This window comes from Myotis nattereri (assembly GCF_964212035.1).
Source record: "Myotis nattereri genome assembly, chromosome: 9".
Lineage (NCBI taxonomy): Eukaryota > Metazoa > Chordata > Mammalia > Chiroptera > Vespertilionidae > Myotis > Myotis nattereri.
The window spans coordinates 1,590,775-1,607,389 of record NC_138084.1 but is presented as its reverse complement, the minus strand read 5'-3'; the positions used below and the strand labels follow the sequence as shown (position 1 = coordinate 1,607,389).

General features: G+C 56.9%; 1 protein-coding gene across 2 annotated transcripts in view; it reads right to left on the bottom strand.

The window, feature by feature from the left end:
* Positions 1 to 16,615, bottom strand: part of AP2A2 (adaptor related protein complex 2 subunit alpha 2) — a 47,116-nt gene that overhangs the window by 10,723 nt on the left and 19,778 nt on the right. Inside the window, exons 3-11 of one of the 2 annotated variants that reach the window (XM_081098318.1) lie at positions 12,319 to 12,461; positions 11,534 to 11,727; positions 10,464 to 10,593; positions 8,223 to 8,324; positions 7,096 to 7,204; positions 3,065 to 3,215; positions 1,825 to 1,993; positions 764 to 901; positions 142 to 324 (exon numbers count right to left, since the gene is read on the bottom strand). In XM_081098318.1, coding sequence (XP_080954444.1) covers positions 142 to 324; positions 764 to 901; positions 1,825 to 1,993; positions 3,065 to 3,215; positions 7,096 to 7,204; positions 8,223 to 8,324; positions 10,464 to 10,593; positions 11,534 to 11,727; positions 12,319 to 12,461 — 1,319 coding nt within the window. The remainder of the gene's footprint in view (positions 1 to 141; positions 325 to 763; positions 902 to 1,824; positions 1,994 to 3,064; positions 3,216 to 7,095; positions 7,205 to 8,222; positions 8,325 to 10,463; positions 10,594 to 11,533; positions 11,728 to 12,318; positions 12,462 to 16,615) is intronic. The other variant, XM_081098319.1, reaches the window with a different exon arrangement.

Below are 16,615 nucleotides of genomic sequence, written 5' to 3'. Positions count from 1 at the left end.
GACAGTCAGCAGCAGGTGGAAGGAAGTGGGCCGCCCTCCCCGGGCCAGCTGGGTACCTCCCCGGGCCAGCTGGGGACCTCCCCGGGCCAGCTGGGCACCTCCCCGGGCCAGCTGGGGCACCTCCCCGGGCCAGCTGGGTACCTCGAACACTGTCTTGGCGGCGTAGCCCTGCACGTCGTCCCGGTTGATGACGATCTGGATGACACGGTACCACACCTCTTCACTCACGTAGTCGCCCGCAATCCGGATCAGGTTCAGGATGGTGTCTACGTACCACGTGTAGTCCACAGCATACTTCTCCGCCAAGATGGCGACCTTCAGCACCTGCAGGGGGCGGCTGCTCAGGCTAGGTCCCTGCGGCCCGTGACAGCAGAGCATCCGTGTGCGGCTTCAGGACTGAGCCCTCGCAGCCACGCTCAGTAGTAGGCACTCCCACCGGGTTCTCAAAGGAGCCCAGGCAGCGGAAGGCTCACAGGGCTAACTGAGGAAGCCTGCGGCCCTCCAGCAACAGACACGACAGGACACGTCTGGGAACACAGGCACAGCACAGCTGCAGGAGCGCACGAGGGTCGACCTGACCACGGCCAGGCCAGGCCTGGGCGTCCCTCCCGCGCCCGCATGCGGAGCAGCCGCACTGTGGGTCTCTGGCTCCAGCCCGCCTGTCTAGCCAGGCTCCCCTCCACTCTCCATGGGAGACCCACCCACTCAGGAAACAATTCGCTGAGATTCACAAGCCTCTGGGGCCAGTGACGTCAGAACTCACAATCTCTTCTCGAATGGAGTAGTCAGCCGTCTCCAAGTAGCTCAGCATCTCGGCCACAATCTGCTGGGCGTTGCTGCGGTCACACATGGCGTAGAGGAGGTCCACGGCCCGCTGTCGCACGCTCACGTCCCGCTCCGTCTGGGGAAAAGGCACCAAGTGAGGAGTCGGGAGATGCGCCTCCACACAACCCTGACACTCACGCTGGGCTCCCCTCACTCACCATCTGAATGCAGAGACCCCCAACAGGCTATGGTGAGCAGAGCCCCTCACCCCAATCCACTGCTCCCCTCGTCCCTGCACTGCCCGGAATCAGGCTCCGTCTCCTAGGGGACGTCAAAGGCCTGTCCACTGTGTGGTCACAGACCGGCACCTTCCGTGTCGCCTGAGAACTTGTCGCAGGGCTGGCTCTCGCCCCGCCCCCGCCTGCACATCAGTCCCTCAGCACAGGGCAGCAGAGCGCTGGCTGGGGTCAGGCAACGTGCAGGGCAAGGGCGAGCCTGGGAGCCTCACGGGACTGCGCGCACACGGCACCGGGCCTGGAGGACCCAGGGCAGCGCGAGGCTCGCTCCAAACCCTGTGGGCCTCCCGTTCCAATCAGGCCCCAACAATGTGAGATTCATGCAAATACGAAGCGATGGAGTTGAGCCTGCTCTTCCTCTAAGCTTGGGGCCAAAGTGCGGCTCAGCAGCCCCCACCTGCTCCCAGCCCTCTCGGGTGCTGGCTGCCATCGGGGACGCTGTGGGCACTACTGTGTCTGAAAAGGGGACAAACAGCCTCCACGTGGCCCTTCTAAGTCTGGAATTTTAATTCCTTGAAAAAAGTTAATTTTCTTTTGCAAACGGTGAGTTTTCTTGGAGACAAAGACAAAATACTTCATCTTTCTAACAAAAGGAACTGTTTCTGTTGGTTCGAATATTTACTGTGCCCGTGGCACCTGTGAGATGCCGCACGTTCCAAGTCACTCGCGGGCAGAGGGCAGAGGCTGGGCCACAGCGCGGCTGCACGATGCAGGCCACAGGGGCCCGGCACGCGGGGCGGAGCGCCCGGCGCAGAGCACTTGCCTTCAGCGCGGCGATGACGGTCTCGATGTGGGTCTTCACGGCCTCATGGGAGAACTCGGAGCTGGCCAGCGCGCACATGCTCTCCAGGGCCAGGTAGCGCAGGTTGGTCTCCCGGTGCTGCAGGAACTGGCCCAGCTGGTTGCAGGCGCGGACGAGCAGGTTCGGCTCGCTGCAGGGACGGGGCGGTGGTGAGTGGGCTGCGTGCACTTCAGCACGGCAGGTTCAAGGCACCACTGCTGAAGAGACACCCTGGCCCCCTGGACGCAAAAGCCTCAACCGTAAACCAAGTCAGCTGCCCATCCCCTCTGGTAGCGCCCACAGGGGAGACCCACAGGAGCTTTGCCAAGCACATCTGCAGAATTCCACCAACTCCAAAAAGCTGCTGACAGCAGGGCCACCCCTGGCATCCCATCCCCAGAGCATGGCAGCCACCTCGGGGCCCCCGCAGGCTGTGGCCAGGAGTGTGACCTCAGCCGAGGTCACCAGCCCAGGGAACCTTGAACAAGTACCCTGACAATGGGGCTCTGGAGGGTAAGTGTGCAGACATGGGGATAGAAGAGGCTGGTGGATACTTAAGGGCCAGTACTGCGCAATGGGTTGGACCTCTGCACACTCCTGGCTCTGTCTGCATGATGCTGTTGCTCTTTAAATGCTTCTGCTCACGTGGGAAGTCTGTTTGAGGTGTAACAGACTGCGTTTGGTCACGGGAAAGCACGTGTGTGGAGGAGCGGCCGCGCTGTTGCTCTTAGGGAGCGCCAGAACTGGCAGCAGGCGCAAGGCCACGTGCAGGCAGGGCCACGGCAGCAGCTACAGAGATGGCGAGGCAGCAGCCCTCCCGCTGCCCCACTGCCTCTGCCCACCTGTGCTGACACCACGGTCATCTCCACGCTGCCCCAGTGCCCTGTGCCACAGGCAAGCTAACGAGACACGCAGACGGGTGCTCCGTCCTTCCCGCCAGCAGTGGGTGCCCAGGAGAGAAGCAGGGACCCTCGCAGAGAGGCGGTGTGACAGTGCTGAGGGCGAAGGGCAGAGAAGAGGGGCTGCGCAGGAGCAGGCGCTGCTGGGGAAGAGGGCGAGGCCAGGCGCCAGGCCTGCGGGAGGGAGGGGGCTGGCAGGGAACCGGCCGCCAGGTTGCCCGCCAGGCCCGAGGTCAACGAGGAAGAGTGCGCTGCCTGCGTCTGGGAGGACCACGTCTCAAAGCTGCTTGGGGGCGGGCAGCGGCGAGGTGCCACCAGCTCACCTGTCGTGGTGGATGATGAGGCTGATGGCCTCGAAGAGCACCGCGTTCTTGGCGTTGGAGTGCTGCACTTTCTTGGACTTGGGCGGCTCCTGGGCCTTGTTCAGAATCGTCTCCAGGCACTCGGTCAGGCGGCCTCGCACGGCAGGGTCTTCTGGGCGAACAGACAGCCATCGGGCAGCTCCCACAGCCCACCCTCCCCCCACCCGCTGCACGCCGCGGGTCCTCACTAGCAAGTCCCCTCAAACTGGGGAGAAACAGTGGCCAAATTGTAGCTCCATTTAAAATAGGATGGTTTAGCAGCTGGGGTAATGACGCATACATTCTAATGGAATCACGCACACACTTACTGAGATATAGATTATGTAAGCCAAGAGAAGATAAAACCTCATGTACATGGACATAATACGTGATATATAGAAGCTTTAGGGGCCGGGTTGGGTCGCTCAGCTGGTTAGTGTCGTCCCAATACACCAAGGTTGCAGGTTTGATCCCCAGCCAGGGCACATACAAGAATCAACCAATAAAGGCATAAATAAAATACATGAACAACAGATTTCTCTCTCTTTCTCCCTCTCTCCCTCTCTCCCTCTCTCTCTCTCTTTCTTTCTCTCTCTCTCTCTCTCTCTCTCTCTCCCCCCCCCTCGCTCTCCTTTCCTCTTGCTCTAAAATCGATAATATTTTTAAAAAAACTTTAGGGAAAAGGGGAAAAATATTTTTTCCCTGTGCTATTACTAACAGAAATAAAGAAAACGTTACAAGAAACAATACAAAGAGAAGGAAATGTTTAAGTTTCTATTCAAACCAGAAGAAACAATGGATCAAAAAGAATAAGAATTAGTAGAACACGGGAAACAACTAGCAGAACACGGGAAACAACTAGCCTAACATGGGAAAAACAACTAGTAGAACATGGGAAACAACTAGCAGAACACGGGAAACAACTAGCAGAACACGGGAAACAACTAGTAGAACACAGGAAACAACTAGTAGAACACGGGAAACAACTAGCAGAACACGGGAAACAACTAGCCTAACATGGGAAACAACTAGTAGAACATGGGAAACAACTAGTAGAACACGGGAAACAACTAGCAGAACATGGGAAACAACTAGCAGAACACGGGAAACAACTAGCAGAACACGGGAAACAACTAGTAGAACACAGGAAACAACTAGTAGAACACGGGAAACAACTAGCAGAACACGGGAAACAACTAGCCTAACATGGGAAACAACTAGTAGAACATGGGAAACAACTAGTAGAACACGGGAAACAACTAGTAGAACACGGGAAACAACTAGCAGAACACGGGAAACAACTAGCAGAACACGGGAAACAACTAGCAGAACACGGGAAACAACTAGTAGAACACGGGAAACAACTAGCAGAACACGGGAAACAACTAGCCTAACATGGGAAACAACTAGTAGAACACGGGAAACAACTAGTCGAACACGGGAAACAACTAGCCTAACATGGGAAACAACTAGTAGAACATGGGAAACTAGTAGAACACGGGAAACAACTAGCATAACACAGGAAACAACTAGCAGAACATGGGAAACAACTAGTAGAACACGGGAAACAACTAGTAGAACACGGGAAACTAGTAGAATACGGGAAACAACTAGTAGAACACGGGAAACAACTAGTAGAACACGGGAAACTAGCAGAATATGGGAAACAACTAGTAGAACACAGGAAACAACTAGTAGAACAGGAAACAACTAGCAGAACATGGGAAACAACTAGTAGAACACGGGAAACAACTAGTCGAACACGGGAAACAACTAGCCTAACATGGGAAACAACTAGTAGAACATGGGAAACTAGTAGAACACGGGAAACAACTAGCATAACACAGGAAACAACTAGCAGAACATGGGAAACAACTAGTAGAACACAGGAAACAACTAGTAGAACACGGGAAACAACTAGCAGAGCATGGGAAACAACTAGTAGAACATGGGAAACAACTAGTAGAACACGGGAAACAACTAGTAGAACACGGGAAACAACTAGTAGAACATGGGAAACAACTAGCCTAACATGGGAAACAACTAGTAGAACACAGGAAACAACTAGTAGAACACGGGAAACAACTAGTAGAACATGGGAAACAACTAGCCTAACATGGGAAACAACTAGTAGAACATGGGAAACAACTAGCAGAACACAGGAAACAACTAGCAGAACATGGGAAACAACTAGTAGAACACAGGAAACAACTAGCAGAACACGGGAAACAACTAGCAGAACATGGGAAACAACTAGTAGAACACGGGAAACAACTAGTCGAACACGGGAAACAACTAGTAGAACACGGGAAACAACTAGTAGAACACGGGAACACGTCTACAGAGACACCACCTCCGGGGGCTGGAAAACCAGCCGTGTCAGAGAGGACGCGAGCCTCCAGCTCTGTGACTCAGACGCAGAGCAGGGCCCCCGAGAAGCCCTGAGACCTGAACTTAGGGGCACGAGGAGGGGAACAGGATGGAGGGTCCCAAACTGCAACGCATCAGAACCAGCCCAGAGAGAATCGGAACCTTGGAACGGAAAGGAGGACGAGGACATGGCAATCACACCTCTGGGCAAGTGGGAGGGTGGGGGTCTGAGTCTGGTCCCCAGGTCTCGGGTGGAGGGGGAGGAGGAAGAGGAGGAGGAGGCAGCCAGTTCCATGGAAAGGTCTGTGGGGCTAAGGAGTGGAAAGGCACCCGCCCAGGGAGGCTGTGTGGTTCATACTTGGTATAAAAGATACTCAGTATGCCGTTACTTGACATTAACAAACACGCTGTATAAAAACAAGTTAGATTCCAATGTAAAGGTTGCAATAACAAAGCAATGCTTAAAGAAGGGAGTGGGAGTATCTAACAAAATTTTCATGTTTGTTCTTCAACTCAGATTTCTTCTCCTGACACCTACAGCACTGCTCACATCAACCACCTTTTCCAAGGAACAAACAGAAAGCTCCTCCTCCTCCCTGTGCATGTTAGGGTTACAAAGATCACCGACTACTTAGGAGACAAAGTTTTTCATGGTTTCAAGTTTTATTTTAAAAGATTGTTTCACAACCCTGCACTGATCTGATAGTGTATATCAGTGATGGCGAACCTGTGACACGCGTGTCAGAGGTGACACGCGAACTCATTTTTTTGGTTGATTTTTCTTTGTTAAATGGCGTTTAAATATATAAAATAAATATCAAAAATATAAATGTTTGTTTTACCATGGTTGCAAATATCAAAAAATGTCTATCTGTGACGCGGCACCAGAGTTAAGTTAGGGTTTTTCTTTTTTTTTCTTTTTTTTTTAAATATATTTTATTGATTTTTTACAGAGAGGAAGGGAGAGGGATAGAGAGTTAGAAACATCGATGAGAGAGAAACATCGATCAGCTGCCTCCTGCACAACTCCTACTGGGGATGTGCCCGCAACCCAGGTACATGCCCTCGACCGGAATCGAACCTGGGACCTTTCAGTCCGCAGGCTGACCCTCTATCCACTGAGCCAAACCGGTTTCGGCAAAGTTAGGGTTTTTCAAAAAGCTGACACGCCGAGCTCCAAAGGCTCGCCATCACTGGTGTATATGACAGTGTAGAGACACAGAGATAGTCCCAGGTCGTGACAACACTGCAAGCGCTCCACTAGCTTTCTCTGGGAAAACCAGGCTGCGTGGCCACCTCACAGAGGGATCCACAGGACAAAAAGCAGCGGCAGGAAAGGACTTTTTTTTTTTTTTAATGTTTTTATTGATTATTTTAGAGAGAGGGGAAGAGAAAGGGAGAGAGAGACAGAAACATCAATGAGAGAGGAACATCAATCGGCTGCCTCCTGCACACCCGCTGCTGGGGATTAAGCCTGAAATCTGGGCATGTGCCCTGACCGGGAATCAAACTGGTGACCTCTTGGTTCATCGGTCAACGCTCAACCACTGAGCCACACCGGCCGGGCAGGAAAGGACTTAAGAGAACAAACAGAAGATCTAACCCTAAGGGGCTGAGCTGACCCTGTCCGTGTGAGGCCATACCTGGGGGTGGGTAGCACTGTAGCAGCCTCAGAAGTTTGACTGACAGCCAGGGAGCCGGGACAAAGTAGTAAGTGTAATCCTGCAGGTCTGTTGATGCGGAGGTCACAATCTGTAAAACAACACAGGTGTAAGACACTGCGGGCAGGTGTCCCCAGGAGGAGCCCCCCTGTGGGACCCACACAAAGCCACGCGGGCCCTGGTTCCACAGGTCACACACTAACCGAAACCTGGTCTCATTCAATGTGCTAAGATTGTTTAAGACGCTCCTCTGTACTTGAGAGGTGAAGGGGCGCGGCTGCTCCAGGCTCACACCTGCAGGGCCCGTCCTCAGGGGGGCAGCTGCGTGCTGCCGCTCCGCCTGGGCCACGCCTGCGCCGCCGCCTCGCACAGAATTCCACGGCGCCTGCGGAACTCAGCCTTTCCTTTGTGGACCGGAAAGTGAATGAGGCACAAAAGGGAGGCCTCTGGTCCCTCAGAAGGGAGCAGCTGGTGTCCTGTCCCCGCCCCACACGCCCATGTCTCCCAAGCGTACACCCTGCCATGAGCCCATCGAGGGTGGGGGACCCGCCTCCTTTACTCGCAGTCCCAGCACAGCCCTGGCGGGGCAGACACTCATCAACCCTCCGAACACACGACTATCCCCAAGACACTGTCCCCACTCCCACAGCCCAGCATTGGGGAGGTCAGGTAGCCTCACCCCCCAGAGCTCCCGGGGGTGCACGGTCATAAAGAGGCGCTGTGGCGCATTCACCTGGCATCAAGTGAATGAAAAGCACACAGAACAAACGTAATCCCACAAGGGTGACCAGAACAGGTCAAACACATGAGAACATGTGCTGCTCGAACATTTCTATAAAATCAAACCGCGCAGGGCCGTGAGGACAGGCTGGGCCCCGCCCGCCAGGTGAGAGGGGCTGGCAGGCTCTGCTCCAGCACCTTCCCACACAGACAGTGCTCAACGGCCTCAAGGTCGAAAGGAAGCTCACCAATTACTAAGCAGCTTTTCACTCTTGAATTTACAAACCGTGCCAAATACCCTGCATTCTAAAAACTAAACTAATATATCAATTGCATCAAATAACTGAGACCAAACCCGCCCTGAGTTCCGTCCCTGCCCACAGACTCACTCTGCTTAGTCGGGAGACGGCCAGAGAGACAGAGGTTTTAAACTCTTCCGGGTTCTTCTGTGCTAAGGTGGTGATGAGGCTCGTGGCAGCAGTGACCACGCCCTGAAAGGAAAATGCAGGCGCGATTCGCATTCCGGTTCCATTCAAAATACCGGCAGCGTTAATCCTCTCGTGTTAAACCCACCCTCCAGATACAACTTCAAATAAACTAAGAGCAACAAACCGGCAGCCCACGGCCACCTCCGGCCGACTGGGTGGGCCCATGGTATTTCTGAAGGTGGACATGGCACACGCAGGTGGTGGTCTTTATGCCGTTTTTCTTGCAAACCACGCAGCCCCCACACTCCAGCTCCCCCGCCAGGGCGGGGCAGCAGAGGGCAGCCCCCATCCTTGCGCGCCCAGCCGCCTGCCTAGATGTGGACTGTGCCGCAGGCATTATCTGCAGCCTCACTTGAATCTTCATGACCCAAAAGTGAGGAGTGGAAAAGGAACTGAAAAAGCCCATTCGGCCCTTTTTGAAAGTGGCCCGGGCTGCATCTCTGCCACCAACTGGGTGGCCCCTACAGCACCACCAGGCCCAGCGCCCTCCCCCTGCGGGACCTTCCCAGCACAACTTGTGGCCTTGGTTCTCCCGGAAGATCTAAGTAAAGAAGTTTCCTCACAAATATAAACAAATCAAGACAAAATGAACAACACTTCCCAGTGAAGATGCGCCCAAACCAGCTCAGGAAGCTCCCTTGGCATCAGGTGCTCCCCTGCTCCACCCCCACCCCAACCCAGACTCTGGGACAGAGAGCGGGAGAAGTCAGCGCCCTGCGACCTCATCGGAGCCTCGCTGTGCGGCTCGGCTTTCCGGGGAGAGAGAGGGCTGCACAGAAGAGGCGCGCTGCCTGCCTATCGGTCCTTGGCGGCAAGATAAGTGCCAAAGACTCCCCAGGCCAGACAGAGAGCTTTCACCAACTCCGTGTGACGGGCAGGCTCTGCCAGGCCAGTGTCTGGGCCTGGTTCCCCTACAAGCCCACCAACAAGAGCTGGTTGGGCCCCTGAGCCCTGGTACAGGGTCTGGCTCTCCGTGTCCCTGCGTCCCTGCAGAAAGGGAGGCGTAGGCCAGCGCCCGCTGCAGAAAGTCTACTGTGACGGACACAGGGCTCGGAGGGGCCCCCCTGCTCACACAGACCCCCAGGCTCTGAGCCCTGTGGCCGCAGGAGCTCCCCTGAGGAGGCGGCAGTGACGACCGCCAGAAAGCCACGAACCTGAACGACAGCGTCTACAGAGCACCATGCCCCTCCTGCCCTCTGCCTCCTCCGTGTGCCACCTGGGCTCTGGCTGGCAGAGGCCCCAGGCCCCAGCTCTAAGCCTCAGAGCCTCCGTTTCCTCACCTGCAAAGCTGAGAAAGCCCCACTGCCTCATGGGGTCCCCGAGGGGCGACCTGTGACCTGAAGCCTCCCAGCCCAGCCTCCAGCACTGCTTCCCACATGCCTGGGCAGAGTCTGACCCTGAGTGACCCGGTGGGAGCCGGGTGCATGGCTGGTACAGGAAGCCGAATCCCCACGCCTCCTGCCAGCGCCCCCCACCCCCACCCCAAGTCTGCTGGCAGGCGCCCAGCTCCATCCTGAGGAAGGGCTGCCTCTGTCCAGACACAAGCCTTCCCAGTGAGCGCGGGGAGTGGTCAGGGACAGCTCACCGGCTGCCACGCCACAGCAAGCTCTCACCTCGGAATCTCCATGCAATGACTGTTTCTAATTTGATTTTTAAGGTAGATTTCTCTTCTGGAAAAATTGTGGTAACCAGCCAACGTACTCACACCCTCTACTCAGCGGGAAAATCTGTTTCCCTTGAAGTCTGATTCTCTCATTTATGCAACAGAATTCAGGCAAAAGAAGGCCACTCTGTCCCTCACCTGCTCCTACTTGACCTTGCCTCCCATGCGCTGTCCCCAGACGCCCCTCCCGTGTGGAGGTCTGACCACAGGCACTGCATCGCTCTACACCCCCCGTCCCGTCCACACACGGCACGCCCTCGCTGAACAGGCTGACCTCTGCTTGCTGCCTGCACCCAGCCTGCAGGTGGCTCCCCAACGCCGAGTTCCAGGTGAGCCAGAGACCACGTCCGACTCGTCACCCAGGCAGGGGGCTCACAGGCCCGACGGGAGCGCTGTGTGCCGCCCTGACACTGGGCAGCCGCGTCGCGGTGGCTATTCCTGCGGAGGTTACGGGGGAGGCTTCATCCAGAGGCGCTTACCAAGTGCTGGTCGTTGAGGAGGTGCACCACTCGGGATGCCCAGTCACCCGTGGGGACCAGGTGGGGAGACGTCCGGTACAGACGCAGCAGGCATAGGGCGGCGCTTTGCTTCGCGCTGTCCATGGTGTCTCTGAAAGACAACCCAGCGGTCATGGACAACACAGCCAGCACGGCCTGGAGCTGCAAGAACACCCGCCCCAGCAGAACCGAGCCAGAGGCCCGCCAGTGGGCCGGCTGGAAGGACACGCAGAGCAGGGCTTCAGCCTCAGGGAGGGGTCTGCTCTAAAGAGCTGCCTCGGGACTTCACTCCAACACACTGCGGGAAAGAGCCCTCTCCCAAGACTCAGCCTAGCGCCCACCTGCTGCAGGTAGCCCTGGCTGTGCGGGTAGTCAGGTCACGATCCTCTCATTGTTTGCACTTGACCTTAGCCAAAAGGCCGAGAAGCGATCTCTTTCATTGTTTGAAGAACGCTGTTTTGGTCAACCTGAAGATTTCCTCCCATCTCCAAAACCACCGCCAGGCGCCCGCCCAGCATCGTCCACCCACCCGCCTGCCTGCCCCCAGCACTGAGAGACAGGGCCAGCGGCTCCAATGCCTGCGCCTCTCACGTGGCCGCGGTGAAAAGCCCGGCTTTGGGCTGGGGAGCACCGGGAGGCTAGGTGGGACCCCTGCAGACACCTTGCGGGGAGGGAGGGTCTATCCTGGTAGGAATGCTGGCTGAAGGCACAGAATGTTCGTTCCCAGCACTGTCTATGCCCCTCCCCCACACCCCAGCCCAATCTGCTCCAGGCCACCAGGGAGCGCTCCAGGGTGGGCCGCACACCAGCCAGCTGGTGAGGCACGGAGGGAAGAGAGTTTGGGGGCTGTCTTTACTATTCGCCTCCCTTTTGGCTTTCTCATCCCTGAGGGCCTGGAGGGCGGGGAGCTGGACTGGACTCCTCCTGACGTCCAACCAGCACCTCGTCTCCGCTACGTAATCTTCAGAGACGAGCTCGTCCTGTGAAGTCTCTGGGTAGCTGCATAGCTGACTGACTGACAGGCGTTTTCCAACAAGTGGCAGGACACATACCCAGCCACGAGGATCTTGGGGATCTCCCCAGCGAAGGCCTCGGCCATCTCCCGGCTGCCCACGTTGGCGATGCAGTGCAGGGCCAAGCCCATGAAGGTGGGGTTCCGGCTGGCCAGGTCGTTCTTGATGGCGTTGTTGATCAGGCGGATCAGTTCGCTGTTGGAGTTCACCAACACCGAGATGAAAAGGTACCCCTGGGTCGGAGGACAAGAGAGCAGAAAGCTCCTAACCACCTCGTCCACGTGGGCCGGAGGCACCAGCAGATCCCACATGTTCCCGAGGGCCCGCGGGCTGCGCTAAGACACGCTATGCAGGACTCGTGGGCACGGGGCCGGGGTTGGGGGTGGGGGGTGGGGGAGCCACTCCTGTTACGGAGGCTAAGTCTCTGCTTCTGGCCCTGCAGGGGGAAGTCCTGCAAGAGGAACCTGAGAGGCAGTCAGATGCCCCACGGGAATCAGACACCTTGGCCTGGCCTTCCCCCGAGTCCCACTGCCTCTGCATCGTGATGGGTGAGTAACCCAGACTCACTGCCGTCCTGAGAGGGAAGGCGCTTGCCTCGACTGTAACTAAAATCACTGGGTGACTTCCAGAACCCAGCTGATGGCTGTCCCCTCTTGAATCTGTCTCTGTGCTCCAGCTCCCCCTCTCCACCCAGGCCAAACTCCAGCCCGTGTCACCCCAAGTCCACCTGCTCCCCAGGCAGCGGGACGTGATTCCTCCGCACTGGTCTCGAGGGGAGGCCCATGAGAGCCCTGCACCCTCCAGTCCCCCTGAGCGCCACTCACGATCTGCTTCTCCGTGTATCTGTTGGAGCTCAGCAGGTTCACGGCCTCCATGTGCCCAAAGTCAATGTCATGGCCCAGGAGGAAGATGAAGAGCAACTTGCAGACGTACTTCTTTTTACTGTAGCCATCAAGAGCCTTGTCACCTGGGAAGGGAAGCTGAGAGCTTAACCGAGGAGCAAGGCAGGCAGCAAGGAGTGGCCTGTGGCACAGGCAGTGGCCCCACCAGACGCACGCCGGCCCTGTGCTGGGCACAAATGGCACCTCGGCACTGGGCGCAGACGCACCTGGCACTGTGCAGGGTCCCCTCTGAACTCGAGAGAGACGCTAACACTTCCTGCCTTGGCACCGCACACGTGTTCTGCACCGCCAGGGGCTCTGCCCCACTGCTCCCAGCGACAGGCCTGGGAACAAAAGCTCTGCTCACGCCACACAGCCCACATGTCCATCTCCATCAAGAAAGTGTATGCGGCCCTAGCTGGTTTGGCTCAGTGGGTAGAGCATCGGCCTGATGACTGAAGGGTCCTGGGTTCAATTCTAGTCAAGAGCACATGCCCTGGTTGTGGGCTCGATCCCCAGTGTGGGGTGCGCAGAAGGCAGCTGATCCATGATTCTCCCTCATCATCGATGTTTCTCTCTCTCCTTCTCCCTTCCTCCCTGAAATCAATAAAAATATATTTTTAAAAAAAGAAAGTGTATGCGCTGGCTCCACCAGCATCCCCCCAAATACTCCAGCACCTGCTCCCCACCCCCCAGGAGCAAGGGCCAAGCTGCAGTGTGCCCAGCATCCTGGCAGCCGCCCCAGGGCACACTGGGCCTGCTCCTCACTCTGCAGGAGCCCAAGTCCACTCCCAACTGCAGAACTTGTTGTCAGCCACTGGTCAGCTCCACAGGCTCCCTGGGGCTCGGCCCAGGGCAGCATCCCCTACGCGCCCCCCTCACCATCCCAGTGGTGGCGCTGGAGGGACAGCTGAGGGCTCCTTCAGCCCCGAAGGCCACTGCCTCCTGCGTCGCAGCGTCACCTTACAGCACTGTGTTCTTCACAGTGGGCGCCCTGTGGCCCTCCGCGAGGCTTTTCTCCTGACTGCCCAGTCTAAGACAGGCCTCAAAATGTTAGTTCCAGTTAAATGGTCTTTAATTCCAGCAATCCCAAACTGTCAAATCGAGGCTTTCTGAGCTGTAAATAGGGATGATGAGAGTGACAGCCACGTCCCTGGCTTACCAAGAGGGTGGATGGCCACAAACCAGAGGCATCCTGTCTGTGCCCCGCGGCCTGTCCACTTGTCTGAGGCCCGTGCCCCGGCGGCCCTTGCAGAAGCCGGACACTGCACGGCTGAGCGGCGCCGGGAGAGTGAGCCGGCAGCACAGGCTCACAGGGACGAGGAAGGGAAGCAGGAGCGGGCTCAGGACAGGTGTTTCCTTTCCTGCCTCTCAGAATCCCGAGTCTCTCTCCAACTAGGCCTGCCGTTACACCACCCATGGAGCTCTCCAGGGGGCCCTGCAGGTCTCAGTTCTAGAATTTCCATTTGGTCTTATTTCAAAATCTGCTGTTCCCTTTCACACTTCCCGAGTCTCCTGCTGAGATGTCCAGGTTTGTTGATGACTTCTTTCGAGCGGTGAGCCTGTTCCTGCTGCCTCTGCTGCTCTGGCCACGCCTTCAGGATTCCCTTCCCGTCCTCTGCACTCCACGCTGGCGGCTGGCGGCGACCTGGTCCTCGGGGAGCTCGCTGCAGGAACCCCAGGCAGCAGCGCTGTAATAGCATCTCCCCAGACAGGGCTGTTTCTCTCACCTTCACCAGGTCGCGGTGATCTGGCAGGTGGCTCACATCCAGGTCACTGCTGCCTGCGGGCATTGCCTGGGGGTCCCCGTTGACAGTGGAAGGCGTCTCCACTTTGGGTGGCTCTGGCTTTTTCCCCTCTAGCCAGGGTTGCTCACATTGGGGCCATACTGCGCCCCAAAGGTGTTCAGCAGTCTCCTGGCCTCCGCCCACTAGATGGCAGCAGCACCCTCCCACCCCAAGACGTGATGGCCAAAAATGTCTCCAGACTTTGCCCAGTGCCCCTGGAGGGCAAAGTCACCTGGTTGATAACTACCCTGGAGATGTGCTTCCTGCCGGTCTCTGGCTCACAGCTCTCAGCTCTTGAGGCGAGGCGAGGCGAGGCGAGGCGCACAGGCGGCAGCACTCCCTGTGGGCCCCCACCTCTTAGAAAGGCCCAGCCTCACTGCCCTTTTCCTCGAGGAGGCTCTCCAGACTGTGTCCATGCTATGGTCTTTTTAGGCTGTTTTCAGGCAAAGGGTTGGTCTGGGCCACAGTGGCTCCCGACCACCTGAGCCGTGGCTGCTGCAGAGGGTGGGCTCCAAGGCACCCCCCCCCACCCTCCCCGCCCGGTGCCGGAGCCTCGGTGGGAGTCTGAACCACGCAGGGTTCTCCTTGCCCACCAGTTCACACTGCAGGGGGGCTTCAGGTGTGCCGCTGGGTCAAATGCATGAAAGCTCACTGCCTTCCCTTCCGTCTTTACCGTGAGTCCTGGGACATTTGCGCGTGTCTGCATGTGACCTGCACAGTATTTCTGGGGACAGCACGGATCTAGACCATCTAACCTGCCATAAGGGGTGCAAGTCCCCAGAGCACATTCTGCAGACAGGGCTGGTGTTCTCATGTTTGCTACTAGTCAGGGCGCACGCGAGCTCAGTTAACACCAACTGGTTAACCGACAGGGGGCAGCCTCCTCTCTACGCAGGCGGCTGGGCTTAGAGAGGCGTGAAGGCGGAGGAAACAATACAATCGTGTTGTCCCAAAGCATCTGTATGGATGGCTGGGAGAGTCACCATCTGAAGGGCCAGGGACTTTCCATAACAACATGATTAACAGGTATCAGGACTCCCGTCCTAAACAGGCGTCTATGTGCGTCCACACACAGGCCATCTGGGCAGCAGGCATGGCCCTCCCTTCAGTGGTGAGCTGACTGGCCTGCTGGCGGTCTGCCTTCCTGGGCTTTCCAGCCACGACTAAGTGATGGCATGGTGAGGGACTCACTGTTCCCATGTTCCCACCCAATGCCTGACTCCACGGCGCAGACGGACACTGTCACATCTCCCCCTGCTGCCTCCCGCCCTCACCCACCCCGCCGGCCTCCCCCTGCACTTTCACTAGTCCTGCGATCTCATCGAGGGTCTGCTCGCGGACAACCCACCAAGGGCATCAGTGTCCCATTTTACAGCTCGGAAAAGAGGCACCAAGGGTTAAGGGACTTGACAAGGTGACACAGCTCCTAAGCCTCAGAGCAGAGACCTTGCCACCAGTGACAGTCCCTCCCTTCAGGAAGCAGTGGGAGTCGTCAGTGCCACCCCAGAGATGCACAGGAGGCCGGTGAGCACAGAGCTGCTCCACAGCGTCTGTCACCTGGGAAATGCCAATTAAGACGACGGGACAGCTCTGCACACCCACCCGTAGGCCAGAATCCAGCACTGGCACCCCCAGTGCGGGGCGGGCGCGGGGCAGCGGCATGGCTCTGTGCTGGGGACGCAGATGTGCAGACGCCTGGCCAGGCAGGTGGTGGTTTCTCGCCTTCGAACCCAGCAATTGTGCTCCTTGGTATTTACCCAAAGGAGCTGAAAATTCACGCCCACAAACAGCCTGCACATGGTGCTTACAGCCGCTTTATCATCACCGCCAAGGCCTGGAGCAACCGCGATGGCCTTCCGGGGGCGATGGGTAAATAAATGGGGCCCATCGGACAGTGGGATGGTATTCAGCGCTAAAAAGAAATGAGCTATCAGGTCAGGAAAAGACCCGGAGGGAACTTAGATGCATGTGACTGAGTGACAGAGGCCGTGACAGAAGCCGTCTGTGACTCCGACTCTGATGCTCTGGAAAAGGTGGAGCTGTGGGGGCGGAGCAGCTCAGGGCTGCAGGGGTGGGCACAGGGCTGTCAGGGCAGCAGTACTAAAAGGTGGACACATCTGTCCAATCCCACAGAATGTCCAACAGCACGATGAGCCCTGATGCTCTGTGGGCTCTGGGTGCTGATGACGGGCAGTGCAGGCTCATGACTGAAAGGAAGTCACCGTCTGGTGGGGACATCGATGGGGGGAGGCAGGTGTACCTGGGAAATCTCTGTACTGTCCTCTTAATTTTGCTGGGAGCATAAACTGCTTTGAAAAAATGAAGTCTTAATAAAAAAAGATAAATAAAAAAATTTCAAGCAATGAAAGTTACAGACATCTCCCTCATAAATACACACATAAGCAAACCATTTCACATGATCTCAGGAGCTCCACGGACCGAGAGCAGCCTTG